The sequence below is a fragment of the Aplidium turbinatum genome, chromosome 9 (assembly GCF_918807975.1).
Source record: "Aplidium turbinatum chromosome 9, kaAplTurb1.1, whole genome shotgun sequence".
Classification (NCBI taxonomy): domain Eukaryota; kingdom Metazoa; phylum Chordata; class Ascidiacea; order Aplousobranchia; family Polyclinidae; genus Aplidium; species Aplidium turbinatum.
In genome coordinates, this window is record NC_137480.1 from 15039439 (window position 1) to 15055207 (window position 15769).

The 15769-nt window shown below is 37.0% G+C and overlaps 1 protein-coding gene across 2 annotated transcripts; it reads left to right on the forward strand.

Moving 5' to 3' along the window:
• Positions 1-764: 764 nt before the first annotated feature.
• Positions 765-12180, forward strand: LOC145777275 (organic cation transporter protein-like). 2 transcript variants are annotated; one of them, XM_082588621.1, is made up of 11 exons: positions 765-1109; positions 2133-2212; positions 3140-3382; positions 5889-6043; positions 6423-6594; positions 6884-7031; positions 7119-7449; positions 7745-7853; positions 9613-9743; positions 10380-10549; positions 12021-12180. In XM_082588621.1, the coding sequence occupies exons 1-10, from the start codon at positions 882-884 to the stop codon at positions 10517-10519; spliced, it is 1737 nt and encodes a 578-aa protein (XP_082444747.1). In that variant the 5' UTR covers positions 765-881; the 3' UTR covers positions 10520-10549; positions 12021-12180. The 2 variants fall into 2 exon arrangements, with proteins under 2 accessions (XP_082444747.1, XP_082444746.1); XM_082588620.1 differs by lacking the exon at positions 12021-12180 and having other exon boundaries at positions 10380-11953.
• Positions 12181-15769: the final 3589 nt, after the last annotated feature.

The window sequence follows — 15769 nt, forward strand, 5'->3', positions numbered from 1 at the left end:
CATTGAAAATAATTAGGCTAATAATGGACAACCTTATCTAGTTTAATAAAAAGTTGACATTTGAGGTTTATTTAAACTTAAAGCATCAGAGCCGAATTGTAGTATGATTTGTAGCAGTTTGTGATGGTTTGGACATGTTTTGAGAAAGAGGACCACTTGCGCAATAAAGCAAATCTACAACTTGAAAGTTTTTAGATGCTGGTTATGTAGTTCGTAGTTGGCCCAAAAGAAGATGGCAAGACAATGTCTACAACAATGTTGTTATTCTGGATATGACTGATGAACTTGCACATGACTGAGAATGCTGGAGGTTGAAATTGCTACTGCATCCCGAAAAGGACATGATTAAGTAGAAGAAGAGGATCCAATTTAATGAGATGTGATGTCAGGTGTTTGGGGTATCATAAGAATGTTGAAGAAAGTATTCTAGTTTAAAGTTTGTGTTAATACTGCAAGCTGATTAATAAGTCCTAAGGCTGGAGGAATAGACTGAGAAATATAGGAAGAAAAGTTTGGGTCAAAACCATTTTGGTTTCACGGTTAAACTGCGGGAAAACTCTGGGATGGAAAGAGTTAAATTAACCTGTAGTCAGTAATGCTGGTTTAAAATTTTCTTTATGCTTTGCACCATACCATTTGGCTATGTCATCATAAATCACTTACAAGCATATTTGACAAAAAAAACAAAAAAACATTCCAACCTTTGATCCTAGCTTTGTTCTCAGTGATATCTCATTTTTTGGCTTTTTTAGGAATCATCAATATTTAATCACGCTAAATTTGAAAATAAATATTTAAAATTTATTGAGAAATTTGCCGTTTATGAGGAATCTACAGTAATTACATTGTTTCTCTTTTGTTGCAAAAGTACCGAATAAGACATGGTGGATCAAAGACTTTCAGCAGAAATCATTTACTTGATGAAAAATAAATTTGATGAGATCATGAAGAAGGTTGGGTGGTTTGGTAAATATACCATAAGAACTTATTCAATCATGTATCTGGTTATAGTGATTGGTGCTATGAATATTGGTGGAGCCGTGTTTTTGGCAGCAAAGGTGCCATATCAATGTGAAATTGACTCAACTGTCAAAGAACATGCAATTGAGGTATGAAAACTTAACTTTGCAGTATATACTTGGTAACATAATCTACAATTATCTAACTTTTCTTGATCAAACATATTATATAATGATGATATGCATAATGCATATTTTAAAAGTAGCTTTGCAACAATTCTGTGGTGATCGTAAACTTGGGCTGATAAGGTTTAAAGAAACATATTGTTTGTTTATTTGTTAATAAATTATTAAAATCTTTAAAGTTTTTTTTATCAAAAAATTATTGTCTTTTTCAATTGTTTGATGTACAGTATTTTATAGCTAACAAGAATTTTAAATTCTTAACCATTGTTAAAAAGACTGCACAAACAGGTGCATCAAATAAACTTGGTTCTTTCTGTTTGTTTTATTTATGTGACTGGATACTAGTCATCGGTGAACAATGACTATCCTTATTCTTTACCTATGAATTTAAAAAGAAGTACAATTCACTTTGATCAAGTGAACACCATTTCATCAGGATAGGCTACTTAAATTTCTTCTCATGGAACAGTACCCTAGCTCGTAGCTTTATATAAGTAAGCTTTGCAAGTGACATGTTCTGTTATGGTTGTTTGGTATTGAATTTATCCTCGGATTGATAAAGCCTTTTATAAGTTATACATGGTAGTTTCGCATTCTTGTAGGTCTTGAGGCTTTTGACGCATGGCCGGTTACCGAGAGTGGCAGAGTGAAGTTTTTCGATTGTTGGAGTGTTTGTGATTGCTGTTAAACAATTATCCCATCCACTAGGTGCTGCTGAATGGAGAGCAGTCCTTGAAATGCGTTGCTCAAGCACACACCTTGCGAGTTAAACCAGTGTCATGTGATTTTGAGTCTAGCACGTAACCACTGAGCTAATGGGGCTGCCTGTCATGTTTGTTTTCAGTATTTCTAACAACTTTACAGGGTTTAATCCGAAGGTGCGTTCAAATATTTCTTTTTACTTCCAGTAATTATTTAAAACTATTACTGTCAGTGTCTGTCACTCTTCAGTTACCTAATGTTTTTCTTTGTTCAATGATGTTGTAGGTTTGTCAATACAATTGGACAGCAAGCACAGATAACTTGAGCAGACCAATGGATGGAAACAAGAGATCACAATGTGAAACGTATGTAATGATATGATAGGTAGATTTCTGCAATAAAAATTGTGTGTCATCTTACATTGAAGTGTAACTTAGTAGACTTTGTTATATTTTGGTATCCATATCGCTATGTGTACTAACTGGTGATGCACCCGAGGCAACTTTTTTGCCGAAGGCCAGAAGTTCTGGCCAGAGAATTGCAACTCCGGTTGTAATTGGTAATATTTACTTCATATACCGTACGTAACTACGTAATCAACCAAAGGGTTGTATACCACTCTCACCAAGCTCTCTAAACGGTGCCTCATGGCAATGTTTAGGGTTCTTTAAAAGGATCCATTCAGGAGTAAACTTTTGGTTAGATTTCAAATTTGGCAATTTTTTTATCCACCCCATAAATGGCATTGTTTTTAAGGTATTGAAAATTTTTGAGTAACATCCTTGCTCCTATTATCAATACTACGTTTCCTATGTTGCATATATTATGCACAAAGATTTCTGGGAAGTACACAACTTTGGTATAGTAGAATGTTGCAAATTTGCAACATGGTGTACTGCTAAACATTTTGTCTTGGTTGTACTGGGTTACATCTTTTAAAAAAAAAACCTTTCTGACAATTATATTTTTATTTTCTTATGCACTATGGGTTGACCAATGTTACAGGTAACATGTGCAGCCTATTTTTGTCTTACTGCAGTACTACAATGATGCAAAAAGATTTATTCAAGGTGATGAACCTGACCACAGGCACACACACCTCCGGCACCACTATTACCCCCAGGCCCATGCAATCAAATGTGTGAGTTAAAAATACTGGCCAGAGTTTGGCCGGAACCGTAGCCGGAGGTCGTTCCATCCTTAGTACTTACCCCTTAATCATTGCTTACGATCTGTATTTTCTTGGAATTGAGTTCAGTGATGGATTAAATGAAGCATCTTCTTTTTTCAAGGTATGCAGCTGCTGAGCTTGTCAGTTCTACTTGCTCCTATTGGCAGTCCAACCAATCAAATCCTGCTAACTTCACGACTAAAAAATGCTCTGTGTGGAGTTATGACCAGACTACATTTGCTTCAACAATTATCACTGATTTCAATCTAATTTGCGACAATGAGTGGAAGCAAAATATTTCACAACTTTTGCTGATGATAGGAATTTTGATTGGTGCTGTATTTTGTGGAATTGGCTCAGATAAGTATGACGTTTACTAGAAATTACTCTATTGTTGAACAATATTGTAATTATAAGATTGCATGCTGTTAATACAACATTGTTGCACACAGCAGTACAGTTTTTACTTAACAGTACATGCCTGGCCACAATGGTACATTTGATTGCTAAACAATAAATATTTTTTTTACCATCTTTAATGCTTTTAATTCGAAACCTACGTCCTACATGTTTTGTAACGTAAACTGATTTTCTGCTGGAGTAAAAGTTGATGAAACCAGTTTGCGACTTAAAATCCGGACACTGTAGTGTCGGTATATGACTATAGAGCTTTTGTATAACCGTACCATATTTCAAGAAAAAATCAAATGTGTGTAATTTTTTTTTTATAACAAATGTCATTGTATATTGATGTAAAAATCTTCTTTGTGTTGCATTTTGCAACGTACAGTATTAGTTTTCGATTATATCGTTTGTTTAATAAGTCACACTCACAAGAGTATTAACCGCTACAAAGTGTGAAGAAAATTTTGCTTTGCTGTTATAGTCAAGTGGGGTAAAAAAAAATAGTGGGGTTATTGGGGTAAAAAAAAACACTTACCATCTCACATCTAAATTGAGTAGATATTCACTCAACTTTTTTAGTGTCTGTTTAAGTGGTCTTTGGAGATTACTTTGAGGGGTAGAGGAAAAAGATTGGATTTGACAAAGAAGAGCTATGTTAAATAGAGTAAATATGGCCAGCGAAAGGTGCAAAAAAAGGTTCGGAGGAGTTTATTAAAGGTTTTTGCTAAATTTTAGTGATAGGTAGTATGAATGTTTTAATGTTATATTGTGAGTACTATGTTGTGAGGCTACTAGATGCAACAAAGACTGGGGCCTCCAAATGTTTGTGTAAATTATTATTGAGGTGTTTTTTTTTACCCCAATAAAATTCGTTGATTTGGGGTAAAAAAAAACAGTGCATTTCATGGAATGTTTTGGCTTTGTATTGGTGTTATGTCAACTGCCAAGCAGTATGTCACCAAAAAATACAAAAACAAACTTCTGGATGCATCAGTGCCAATGTATGCATGTGTTATGCACAATCAATTGATGTTTTCTGGAGTTGGGGGTCCGAGGTTAAGGTTAGTGTTGCGGGTTAGTCGATAAATAGCGCAGATTGAGAGTACAGAGTGATCCATTGATTGATAGTGCACAACACATACAATCAGACATACACAAACTGTTGTTTTATTTCCTGTCTGTTGTTTTTTAGTTGTATGTTCATTCACAAACTGCTGGTTGACTTTTTAGGATTCACAATCCGCGAAATTTAATCGCCCACTTGCATGTTCAAACCAGAGCTGCAGATAAAATTCAGGATGGCGTGCATAAGTATATAAGTATATACTAGACACAATTTTTTGTCTTGCTGCTGTTTTTATTACAGTAATGAGACTTTGCGATTTCACAATGTGTATTTTAATAAAAAGTGCATACAAAAATTGTGGGCAAAATCGTCCATGACCCTTCCGGTCAGTTCCAAGTATGGGTTCAGCATCTCTCACAGTCCTTGATTTATGAGTTACACAAAGCTTCTTTCCTCTGGTGGAGAATCATTTACATTACATATGAAATCAATAGCAAAACATATGAAATCAATATTATAATAACAAAGAAGAAGAAGCTGCTATACTAACAGGTGTTTTTTTTTACCCCATGAAAATTTTTTTTTACCCCAAAGCTGGAGTAAAAAAAATTCAGGTATTTTGGGCATAATTTCCAAACCAGATAATGGATTTAAAAAATTTCATTGGGGGATGATAGACATACATGGTCTGCATATTGTGACCAACTTTAGTGGTCATACTTGATAATCTAAAAAATCTAGGACAACCTTTCTGAAAAAAATTTTTTTTTACCCCACTTGACTATATGTGAATAAATGACTACGAAAAATATTATTTCGGTCCTTGTCTGAGAAATAAGCTTTTTTGAAGCTGGAAGCAAATAATCACATAACTTACGTATGATTGAGTGTACAAAACGTTATAAAAGTTAAATTTTACTTGTGGGAACTAAACATTTAAGTTAATATTCAAGAAAGAAAAGGTTACGCGATGGCCTTTCAAGCGTTATTGAAAGTTAAAATTTCTGCCTCAAGGCATATAGACTTTGGACTCTATTGCGTCGTGTGAACCAGACGATTTGTTCTCCGGGGAATTAATAACATACCATAGCGGCAGTTTATTGTTCTGCTTGTGTTGAAAGACATTATCCAGTTTGTGTAGCTGTCCGTTCATGGCTAATTTCGTCTGACGACGTTGTAACAATGCAAAATTGTAATTCTGCTTTCCTCTCATCACAAATCATTTCCAGACAGCAAAATCCGTCATTTTTATAACGTTTGCAGACGTTGAATTCACGTAAATATGACAGATTTTGCTGAGTGGTGTGAGATCTACGAAAGGTATCCTTGTTGTTTACTGGTTCGTTGTAACAAAAACGTAATCAATTACATGTTTGCTGTATCAATGTAACTCTTCTAGGTGGGGCAGGCGAACATGTTTCTTTCTGTCATTGCTGATTCTCCTTATTTTTTCTATTTTGAGCTCATTTATTAAGCATTTCTGGCTATTCACTTTCATACGGATCATGGTCGGCTTTGGCTCGATTGGCCTGTGCATCAGTGGAGTTGTATACGGTAAGAGTCTTTTCTTTGATGTCATTAGTAATCTTTCGTCGACTCTATCCCAAGAGAACACTAGGTTTGTTTATACCACAGTATAACTTAATAATTAAACAGCATGCGTCGTTTAATTATTAAGTTATACTGTGAATTATAAACCAATAAAGCCCAACTTTGAGTGCTATCAGGGTACGGCTGCAGCATGCTACTAAATATTATACACATTTTTTAGCCACTTGTTGCCACAGTTGAATAGTATGGATACCGTACTGCTAAATATTTTTATCATCGGTCTTGTTCTTTAAAAAATTAATCAGTGACTTTGGGCTAGACAATTTCTATTGAAATAGGATATCTCGGTGCGACTGACTTCAATTGTTTTTGATGTTCGCAGCAATGGAAATAACCAGTATTGGTGATCGAGTGTGGGTCAGTCAAACGTTGCAAGCGTCTTTTGCATTTGCGTTCATGCTCCTCGCTCTGTTGGGCTATCTAGAAAGGCGATGGGTTTACCTCAATCTTGTTATGTCTGTACCACTGGTTGTTCTTTTTCCTATTTATGCATTGTAAGTGTTAGAGATGAATAGTGAAAGGCCTTTGTCGGTGATCACATCACATATTTCTGTTTAAGACGCAAAACTGCCGTTTTTGCAGAATTTTAACGTTTTGCGACTTAAAAATGATGTAAAAATTGCAAAGTTGGTAGCTTGGGCGTATGGTAGCGTACGTATTCCTTGAATCAGTCTAGGTCTGATGGTTGCGTGGGCAAGGAACCCAGGGTTAAACTTTAAATCACAGTTTGTACTATTTGTTGTTTGTAAAATATATACTATCTGGGTCTATTTAACATTTCAGGTTTTCTGCGGAATCTCCTCGCTGGCTGATGTCAAAAAATAAGCCATTCAAAGCGTATTTAACCTTAAAGAGAATGGCTTCTGTGAATGGCAAATGTCTTGATGAAATTTTTGAATCACTCAAAAGAGAGAGAGTCCCGATCGTGAAGGTCATATCACACACAATTGCTCGTTCATTCGGTTGACGTCTCACGGGATTAAAACTGACGTTTTATTTTATTCTATATCTATTTTAGAATCAAACTGTTGACAGCAAAACTGAAGCGATTGTTTCAAGGAAGAAGTTCTCTACTCGGCATCTGTTTTTGAATGCGACATTGCGCAGCATCTCGCTTGTGCTTTTTTACAATTGGTTTGCTGTGACTTGCATCTACTATGGGCTCACACTAAATACAGCCAGCTTGAGCGGAAATATTTTCATTAATTTCTTCCTGGCTGCCCTAGTGGAAATCCCGGCCAATTTCGGTGCTATTGGTATTATCAAAGTGTGGGGCCGAAGACCTGTGATTTGTCTATGCAACATCATTTGTGGTTTCAGTCTCCTCTCGATGATGTTTGTTCCAGACAGTAAGTGCTGTACCAACCTATATCTAAGATTCTAAACCTAAAGCAATATTTTTTTAAATGCCTTGATGAGTTATATTACAAGAAAAGCACCTGCATAACTCGCTAACTGCGAAAGGACATGATAAGGACCACGATCTTGGATGGTAATTAGATTTTTACGGCTAACTTGTGGGTTTAAATATATCTATCTAATCCAATGACCGTGGGTTACAAACATGTGATCAGGAGTATGCATGGGGTGCTAATGCACCTATGTTTTCAACATAGCACTGAAGCTTATGCGCTTGTACAACAGGCCTTCCTACTGTTAACCTCGCATTGTTCTTGATTGGGAAGTTCGGAGCGACGGCGACCTTCAGCTGTATTTACCTCTACTCTTCGGAAGTCTACCCTACTCCGCTTAGGCAAGTTATGCACACTTTTCCATTTGTGTACACAAATGTAAGTCGCGCAAAATACTGCAATATGTTCGGAAATACACGAGATACTCTGATGAACTCTACAATGTTTCTTGTGAAACAGACTTTTATTTGCTAATGGGGGCCTTCCAATGGCAGATCCAGAAGGAGCGACCCCCCCTAAAACACAGAAAAGTAATTTTATTTACGGTGTATTTGCAAGATCAGATTAATATAGTCAATGTGTTTTAATAAAATATATAACGCCATTTTATTATTTTTAACCATTTTCTGCATGACGTTTTCACTCAATGCAAATTCTATGAAGCAATGTAACGGTAAACCTTCCACCAGCGACGTCATATGATAATACGTACTTCTATTTTGATCAGGCCGATGTTGCTTATCAATTTCAATAATTTTTTCATCTTTTTGGCTGAGATACACTTGAATTAAAATGATAGAATTGGGTAACATTTAGTGTAAAATAATACTCTTCCAGGCCTCGAAATTCGTTTTTGTTGACGGCGGACAAACGTGTCCGGTCTGAGCAGCTATCTCGGCGGACAAATTAAGTCTCGCGGCGGACACACCAGTTTTAGCGTCGATTGTCATGCTTAATCACATAATCTTGATAATTCTTCGCCATTTGAGAACTATAGCTACGGTTTAGAAGGCTTTTTTAAAATCCAGCGAAGTCAGTCTGAAAGGCTTTCATCAGACCAACGACGTGCGCTTGAAGAGTCAAAGCGCCGTGTGGCTGCTTACTTCGCTGTATAACTGGTTAACTTCCACCCAAACGAGGTCGCGTGGCTTTTTGCATCACAATCCTCTGGGCACGAGTCGGAAAACTTCTACGCTAACGCCACTATTTTCTGCTGTGCAAAGTTCACTAGGCTTTTTTCTTTAGGTTTATTTTTGCGTGTCATGTGAGCGAAAGTGAATTTTCCCTGGGTCTTTTCGTTCTTATTGTAATACCAAAACGTAACAAATTTTGCTGCATCTTGCTATAATAGCCTACTCGTGCAATCTAATTTTGTAACCAACCTTGCTTTATCAACATCGCTCGGAGATCAAAGCCAGACATTGTGACGTAAGACTTGAACTAGGTTGCGTGGGATTAGTGTAAAAGTACCGGTACTCCCATCGGTTCTTAGCGAAGAATTCACCTTTGTTGCGCTGTTTCATTGTCACCAATCGTTGAAGCAACGTAAAAATCGAAAGTTTTCCTGCTTGAATAGAAGCTAAGGGATACAGTATTCACATTTTCTAGTTGCGCGCTAGAATGCGCGGGAAATTATATATATATTTGCAACAATTATTCGTGCTATGCAATGACAATTTGTATCGCTATTTCTCGGCGGACAAATATGACCGATCTAGATGGTACTTGCCGCGGACATCACATGCTGTGACGGCGGACATGACCGCCGTGAATTTCGAGGCCTGCTCTTCCCCTGAGACATGATTTGTCGTATACTGGAAAGTTTCTCTCGATACATAGGTTAGTGCAAAGGCCAGAGTAAAAGAAGTGGAGTTTCTAGCAATTTAACATCGGCATACTCTGGTGAGAAATCATTGTGAGGATCCTCAATCTCGACCCGCGGAAACTGTCATTTTTAACTCTCTGAAAATAAGTTACCGGTAGCACTTTTTACTTTTTGAAATTGGGTGTTCTGTTCTCACAGTTGAAAAGAGACAAGCGAATATTGTATGCATGGTTTCGCTTTGTTAGAAGTCACTAACAAAGACTACAACATTACAGAGGTAATGGACTGGGCGTGTGCAGTGGTTGGGCACGATTGGGTGGAGTAGTTTCTCAGCTTATTATCATGCTCGGCCATATCAACCACAATCTTCCATTTGTCGTGTTTGGAATCATAGCTGCAGTGGCAGGTACATTGATTTATTTTTTGGCTAGACTATAGTGGTTATGAACGCATGCAGCACAACCTGCATTTCATAAATCCATTTCCGAAGCTTAGTGTGGTGGCGTTGCAAAGGTTATGCGAGGCACTTAAAATTTATGACAACTGGCGTTTAACATAACGAATCGCTTTGGAATGTTTAGGTCTTGTATGTTTATGAGCTTGCTATAGGACCGACACTTGATGTACCACTACTTTCGTTCAGCGAAATTTTACGTTTATTTGGTATCGCATTTTTGCCATTGCTTATTGTAGAGTAATTTTTCAATTGTGACCTCCTTGCCTGTGATGCTTAGTCGTTTTATTGCTTTTTCGTGACACAAGACGTTTTATCGCGTTGTTCTACAGCTTGTAGTGTTTCCTAAATCTTATTTTAATTATCCGCTTTTCTAACATGTGGAAAGTGACTGTGCGTCTAGTCTAGCTCAACAAATGATTTTTCTAAACTTTGTGAGAAATTATATACTGTAATATCCTCAGAAACAATGGAAGAAATCAGCTTATTAAACGTTATTTTTTCGTACCACTTTAAGAGGAGATCATTACACGTCTCGTCGTTTTTTATTTCATCAATGTTGAAGATGTTTAATGTTTATGTTAACAGGTTTTCTCGTGATACTTCTACCGGAAACCAGGGGCCTCCCTTTACCCGAAACAGTTGCGGATACAGAGCGCATCTATAAAAACCGTGAAGTGACCCTGCTCAAACAGTTTGTTCCTAAAGCTTTGCGGCAGTGCTGTTGACAAATAACTTGGCCTTTAGATCCAATTTTGGTGCGTATCTTGATTGCTTAAATCATCCGGGAAGTAATTAAAGTTCGTTATTTATTGTAAAGTTCATTATTTATCTGCTCTTGCTCGAATGTAATTCATTATCAGATAGTAGGCTGTTAATCAGTTTCTGTGGCGTGCTGTTGTGCTTTACCTCACCTTCGGTATTACGCCGTCATACGTTTAGCACAAATAGCTATCAGGACTTGAGAGTCCAATATAATTTACTCAACAATGCATTTTTATAGAACTGATCGGAATTGAAAGTATATACGGTACTTCATGTCACATTACACGTGTTGTCACGTTGTCATATTAAAATTTATTTTTACAATATACACAAACTTTGATCATGACATCATCATTTCGGCTTGCATCGTCCACATGTCCAACTATTTTAACACTTTGCATTTCCTATCGTATTTCGCTATTTTTGTAAATATTATTTATCTTCTACGTACTATTTTCAAAAATAACAACAATAATGTCAAAGTAGCCTTTGTGAACAGTTTAATTTTTTAACATGGCGCGACATCTTAAGTATTGCGTGTGCGTGAGATTTACATCATCTGCTATCCCCAATCAGCAAAATCAGACATTTTTACATTGATTTCATTGCATCAGTGTAACATTACAGTTGATTCAACGTATGTACACGACGTAGTGTTACATTCATTCGTTTGTAGACGTTAAATCAATGTAAAAATGACGTACCGTATTTTGCTTTCTGGATTGTGAACCATGCAACCAAAGCACACTTCCTTGCTATATCACAGAACATGCATTTGTGGTTTGGGCGATATTTCGTATCAAGTTGATAGCGCTGCATTCTTTGAAACAAGCACCGCTCTCACAAGATATGACCAGAACTGATATCAAATATTGCTTTACAACGTCTTTAGATGTAATATTTCTTGTAATAGTTTGCAACCATAGCTTTCGTATCAACGAGAAATAGGCTGAATATTACACTGGGGTCTCTGTGAGGGCCGAGGGGATACTTGTTCCTTTGTTATGTTACATTCTGCAGCGTGAAGTGTGGTTCTAATTCGACTGAGTGATATCATTGACATGTATTGTTGGGATGTACCAAGCGAAGAAAAAAATTGTCTGAATTTAGTTTTGCTTTCAATTAATCTTCTTGGCAGTTGATAAATAATCAAATCTTTCACTACTGCATCTTAAACTTAAAATTATTGTTGTAATGCTCAACCCTGTTTTATTGTTGTGTCTTGCCTATCTTTGGTATTTCAAACTGTCTTTCTTACAAAAAAATTTATTTCACTTTAATTGATGAAAATGTTATTCGTTCACCTTAAATGCCTTGTGGGTTGAACAACCCGAATTTCAGTTGCCCACTGAAGGCTTGTAGCAAGTAATTAATAAAAGTGCGGTAGTTCAACCTTGTTCCCTGTGTATGATTCATATGAAATTGTTTGAATGCGATGCTTCTAAATATCGCTATCTCATGCAGTTTATGTGGGTGCTGTTCATATGAGGGCCATCCGAGGGGTCATAATGCGTGGAAACTGGAAAAGTAGCATATGGCAGAACTGTGGAGAGAGTGAACAAAGTGGGAGATATGATTGATTGATTCATTATCATCGGACTGGAAAAGCTTTTTTGAGAGCTTAAACCTGGCAGATTTTAGCAGATATGGTGCTAAACAGACCTTTATCGGTCTTCACAATGTTTTTGTTCTTGAAAAACATGTTTCCTAGAAAGAACCATTTCGAATTACCACTGATCGAAATTATACATGTGCAATCTTCGCCAGCAGGCCTGTTACGTGGTATAGAACAAAGCATAACAGATATGTATCTTCTTTTTTTTTACGCAATATCCAACCACTGCAGTACAAACTATGGGTACGGTATGCACTAGGGTGTTGCAGGCGCCCCGACCCTCTCGGATTTTGCTTACCTTTTTTGTGGTACTGTGTTTAGATCAGTAGACCACAAATATGAAGTTTCATAAATTTTCATCGACGTTTACCTCCACCGCCGAGGCCATTTTGAGGCCCACTTTTTGAATTTTTTCATGTTTTTTGCCACTAGAGGGCAGTGTATAAGTTTTGCAATATTGAGGGTATATTTAAAAGATGCTCTATGATGTTCTGAATAATGTTTAAAAAAAATCGGAGAAATGGGATAAGCATATCCAAAAATATTCAAGTTTTGTCACCAATTTTTTGCACAATACTGCCCCTAGTGGTGAAAAGAAAAATTAAAATATCTTAAAAACTACTCATCATATTGTAATGGAACTTGCATGCACCCCCCCATTTTCGTGGGTAAGGAATTTGATTTTAGCAATTATTTTGCAAAATATTACCACTAGGGGGCGGTAGTTCTAATTTTGAACTATTTTTCTGTAAAAAGGCGATATTGTTGCATTTCTTGAGCTATGCTATCTGAAGAATACAATTTCATGGCTTATGCACAACAAAATTTATTCAATTGTAAAGAAATTGCATGCATGTACTATATCAATACATCCAAACAGGCCATGTGAGTCTTACTTAACACAATTTACGCAAAGGCAGTTGTACATCTTCACTGTGTTGATAAATGACGTTTTCTAAGATTTGGTATTTTTCTTCGATCTTCCTCCACCACTTGAATATGGTTTTGCAGATTTTTTTTTTGCTTTGCTAGATGAAGAAAGTCGGATACTAGTTTTACCCCTCTCTCTGCTGAATCATTGCAGACTCTGAGTGCACTTATGATACCATTAGCAGAAGCATAGCCATCATCTATTTCCCACTCTTTCGGGTGTTTGGCAAGAAAAGTTGTTGAAATGTGCAAAAGTTCAAAAAACATTTTGCTGCTGGCATTTGCATAGGAGCACAATGAGTTATCATTAACAATGTCTGGCAGCTCTGACTTACCATATCCATTACCAAACCTGTTTGTAACCTGGTCATAGAAACTTGCATTTAAACGCAGCAGAGTTCTAGCCAAAGCTTCGTTTTCATCCATAGTGACTTTTTGTCCCATAGAACTAAGGGGATCAGCTCCCCAGTTACATACCATGTGTGCCTACCTAAAGCTTTTAAAGCAGCAACACTGATAATTTTGTCTACTGCATCATAGCTTTTGATGTCACTTACCAGTTGCAAATCTTCTCGGGGTGCTGATGCAGCAATTGGACAGTTAAACCACCATCCATTAAATTAATACAAAAGTGCAAAAGTCAACAAATCACTCTATTTTTTGTATTTGTGACTTGGAAATGATTCCTTGTGGTAGAAAGTCTTGCAGCATTATTATCTTATAGCAATAGAGCTGCTTTCCCACCCACCTTGCTCGACCACATTTTCCAATATGTTTTCTGCATGCTAGGCAGAGAAGTGGTTTGTCTAGCTTTATTTGAAGAGAAGTGCATGCAGCATAGTGATGGCCAGAAAGAAAAAAAATTAAAACAATACCCAAAACATTTTTCAAGCCATCTCTCTGCTGCATGCATTTTTCTTCAAATAAAGCTAGACAAACCACTTCTCTGCCTAGCATGCAGAAAACGTACTGGAGAAGTTATACTTTCTCATGTGTGGGAAGCCCTGAAAGTCGAAACGTCAAGATCTCCAGGCATTGAACTATTCAAAAGATTCCGGAACAAAGGATTCAATGCAACCCCACATGCTGCAGCTGTACTGCATACCAAAGATCCTCAAGAGTTTGGAGAATTTCTAACAACCCAAAGCAGAAAAGTGAAAGCACTTATAAATTTTGAGAGATATGCAAAATTATCAGAGGGGTGACTACTAAGAACTTTTAGACCTGATGGCGGTGTACAACTGTACAATGTACATTGGAATCAACAGTGAACAGTACAACTTCATGAACTGCGGTGCAGTCCATCGAGCAAGGTGGATGGGAAAGCAGCTCTATTGCTATAAGATAGTAATGCTGCAAGACTTTTTACCACAAGGAATCATTTCCAAGTCACAAATACAAAAATTAGAGCGATTTGTTGACTTTTGTATTTAATGGATGGTGGTTCAACTGTCTAATTGCTGCATCAGCACCCCGAGAAGATTTGCAACTGGTAAGTGACATCTAAAGCTATGATGCAGTAGACAAAATTAAAAGCTTTAGATAGGCACACATGGTATGTAACTGGGGAGCTGATCCGCTTAGCTCTATGGGACGAACAAGTCACTATGGATGAAAAGGAAGCTTTGGCTAGAACTCTGCTGCATTTAAATGCAAGTTTCCATGACCAGGTTACAAACAGGTTTGGTAATGGATACGGTAAAGCCAGAGCTGCCAGACATTGTTAATGATAACTCATTGTCATTGTGCTCCTATGCAAATGCCAGCAGCAAAATGTTTTTTGAACTTTTGCAAACTTAAACAACTTTTCTTGCCAAACACCCGAAAGAGTGGGAAATACAGTAGGTGATGGCTATGCTTCTGCTCGGAATGGCCCGTTTCGGTGAGTCCGATTCGGTGAATTCGATCCCTTAACGGGGGATTTTTTCATTTTTTTTTTTAAATCGGGTACCGTAGCCTAATTATCATTGCCGTTTTAGGGTTAGGGTTAGAGGATAGAAACTCACCGAATCGGACTCACCGAATAGTAGCAGACCCGCTTCTGCTAATGGTATCATAAGTGCACTCAGAGTCTGCAATGATTCAGCAGAGAGAGGGGTAAAACTAGTATCCGACTTTCTTCATCAAGAAAAAAATCTGCAAAACTATATTCAAGCAGTGGAGGAAGATCGAAGAAAGATACCAAATCTTAGAAAACGTCATTTATCAACACAGTGAAGACGTACAACACTACAACTGCCTTTGCGTAAATTGTGTAAACTAAGACTCACATGGCCTGTTTAGATGTATTGATATAGTACATGCATGCATGCAGTTTCTTTACAATTGAATAAATTTTGTTGTGCATAAGCCATGAAATTGTATTCTTCAGATAGCATAGCTCAAAAAATGCAACAATATCGCCTTTTTACAGAAAAATAGTTCAAAATTACAATTACCGCCCTCTAGTGGTAATATTTTGCAAAAATATTGCTAAAATCAAATTCCTTACCCACGAAAATGGGGGGGTACATGCAAGTTCCATAACAATATGATGAGTAGTTTTTAAGATATTTTAATTTTTCTTTTCACCACTAGGGGCAGTATTGTGCAAAAAATTGGTGACAAAACTTGAATATTTTTGGATATGCTTATCCCATTTCTCCAATTTTTTTTTTTAACAATTCAG

Excerpts from the sequence above, each read along its gene's own strand:
- LOC145777275 (XM_082588621.1), top strand. The coding sequence starts at position 882 with ATGGTGGATCAAAGACTTTCAGCAGAAATCATTTACTTGATGAAAAAT. Across the intron at positions 1,110-2,132 it reads TCAAAGAACATGCAATTGAG|GTTTGTCAATACAATTGGAC; the intron begins GTATGAAAACTT and ends ATGATGTTGTAG. Across the intron at positions 6,044-6,422 it reads CATCAGTGGAGTTGTATACG|CAATGGAAATAACCAGTATT; the intron begins GTAAGAGTCTTT and ends TGATGTTCGCAG.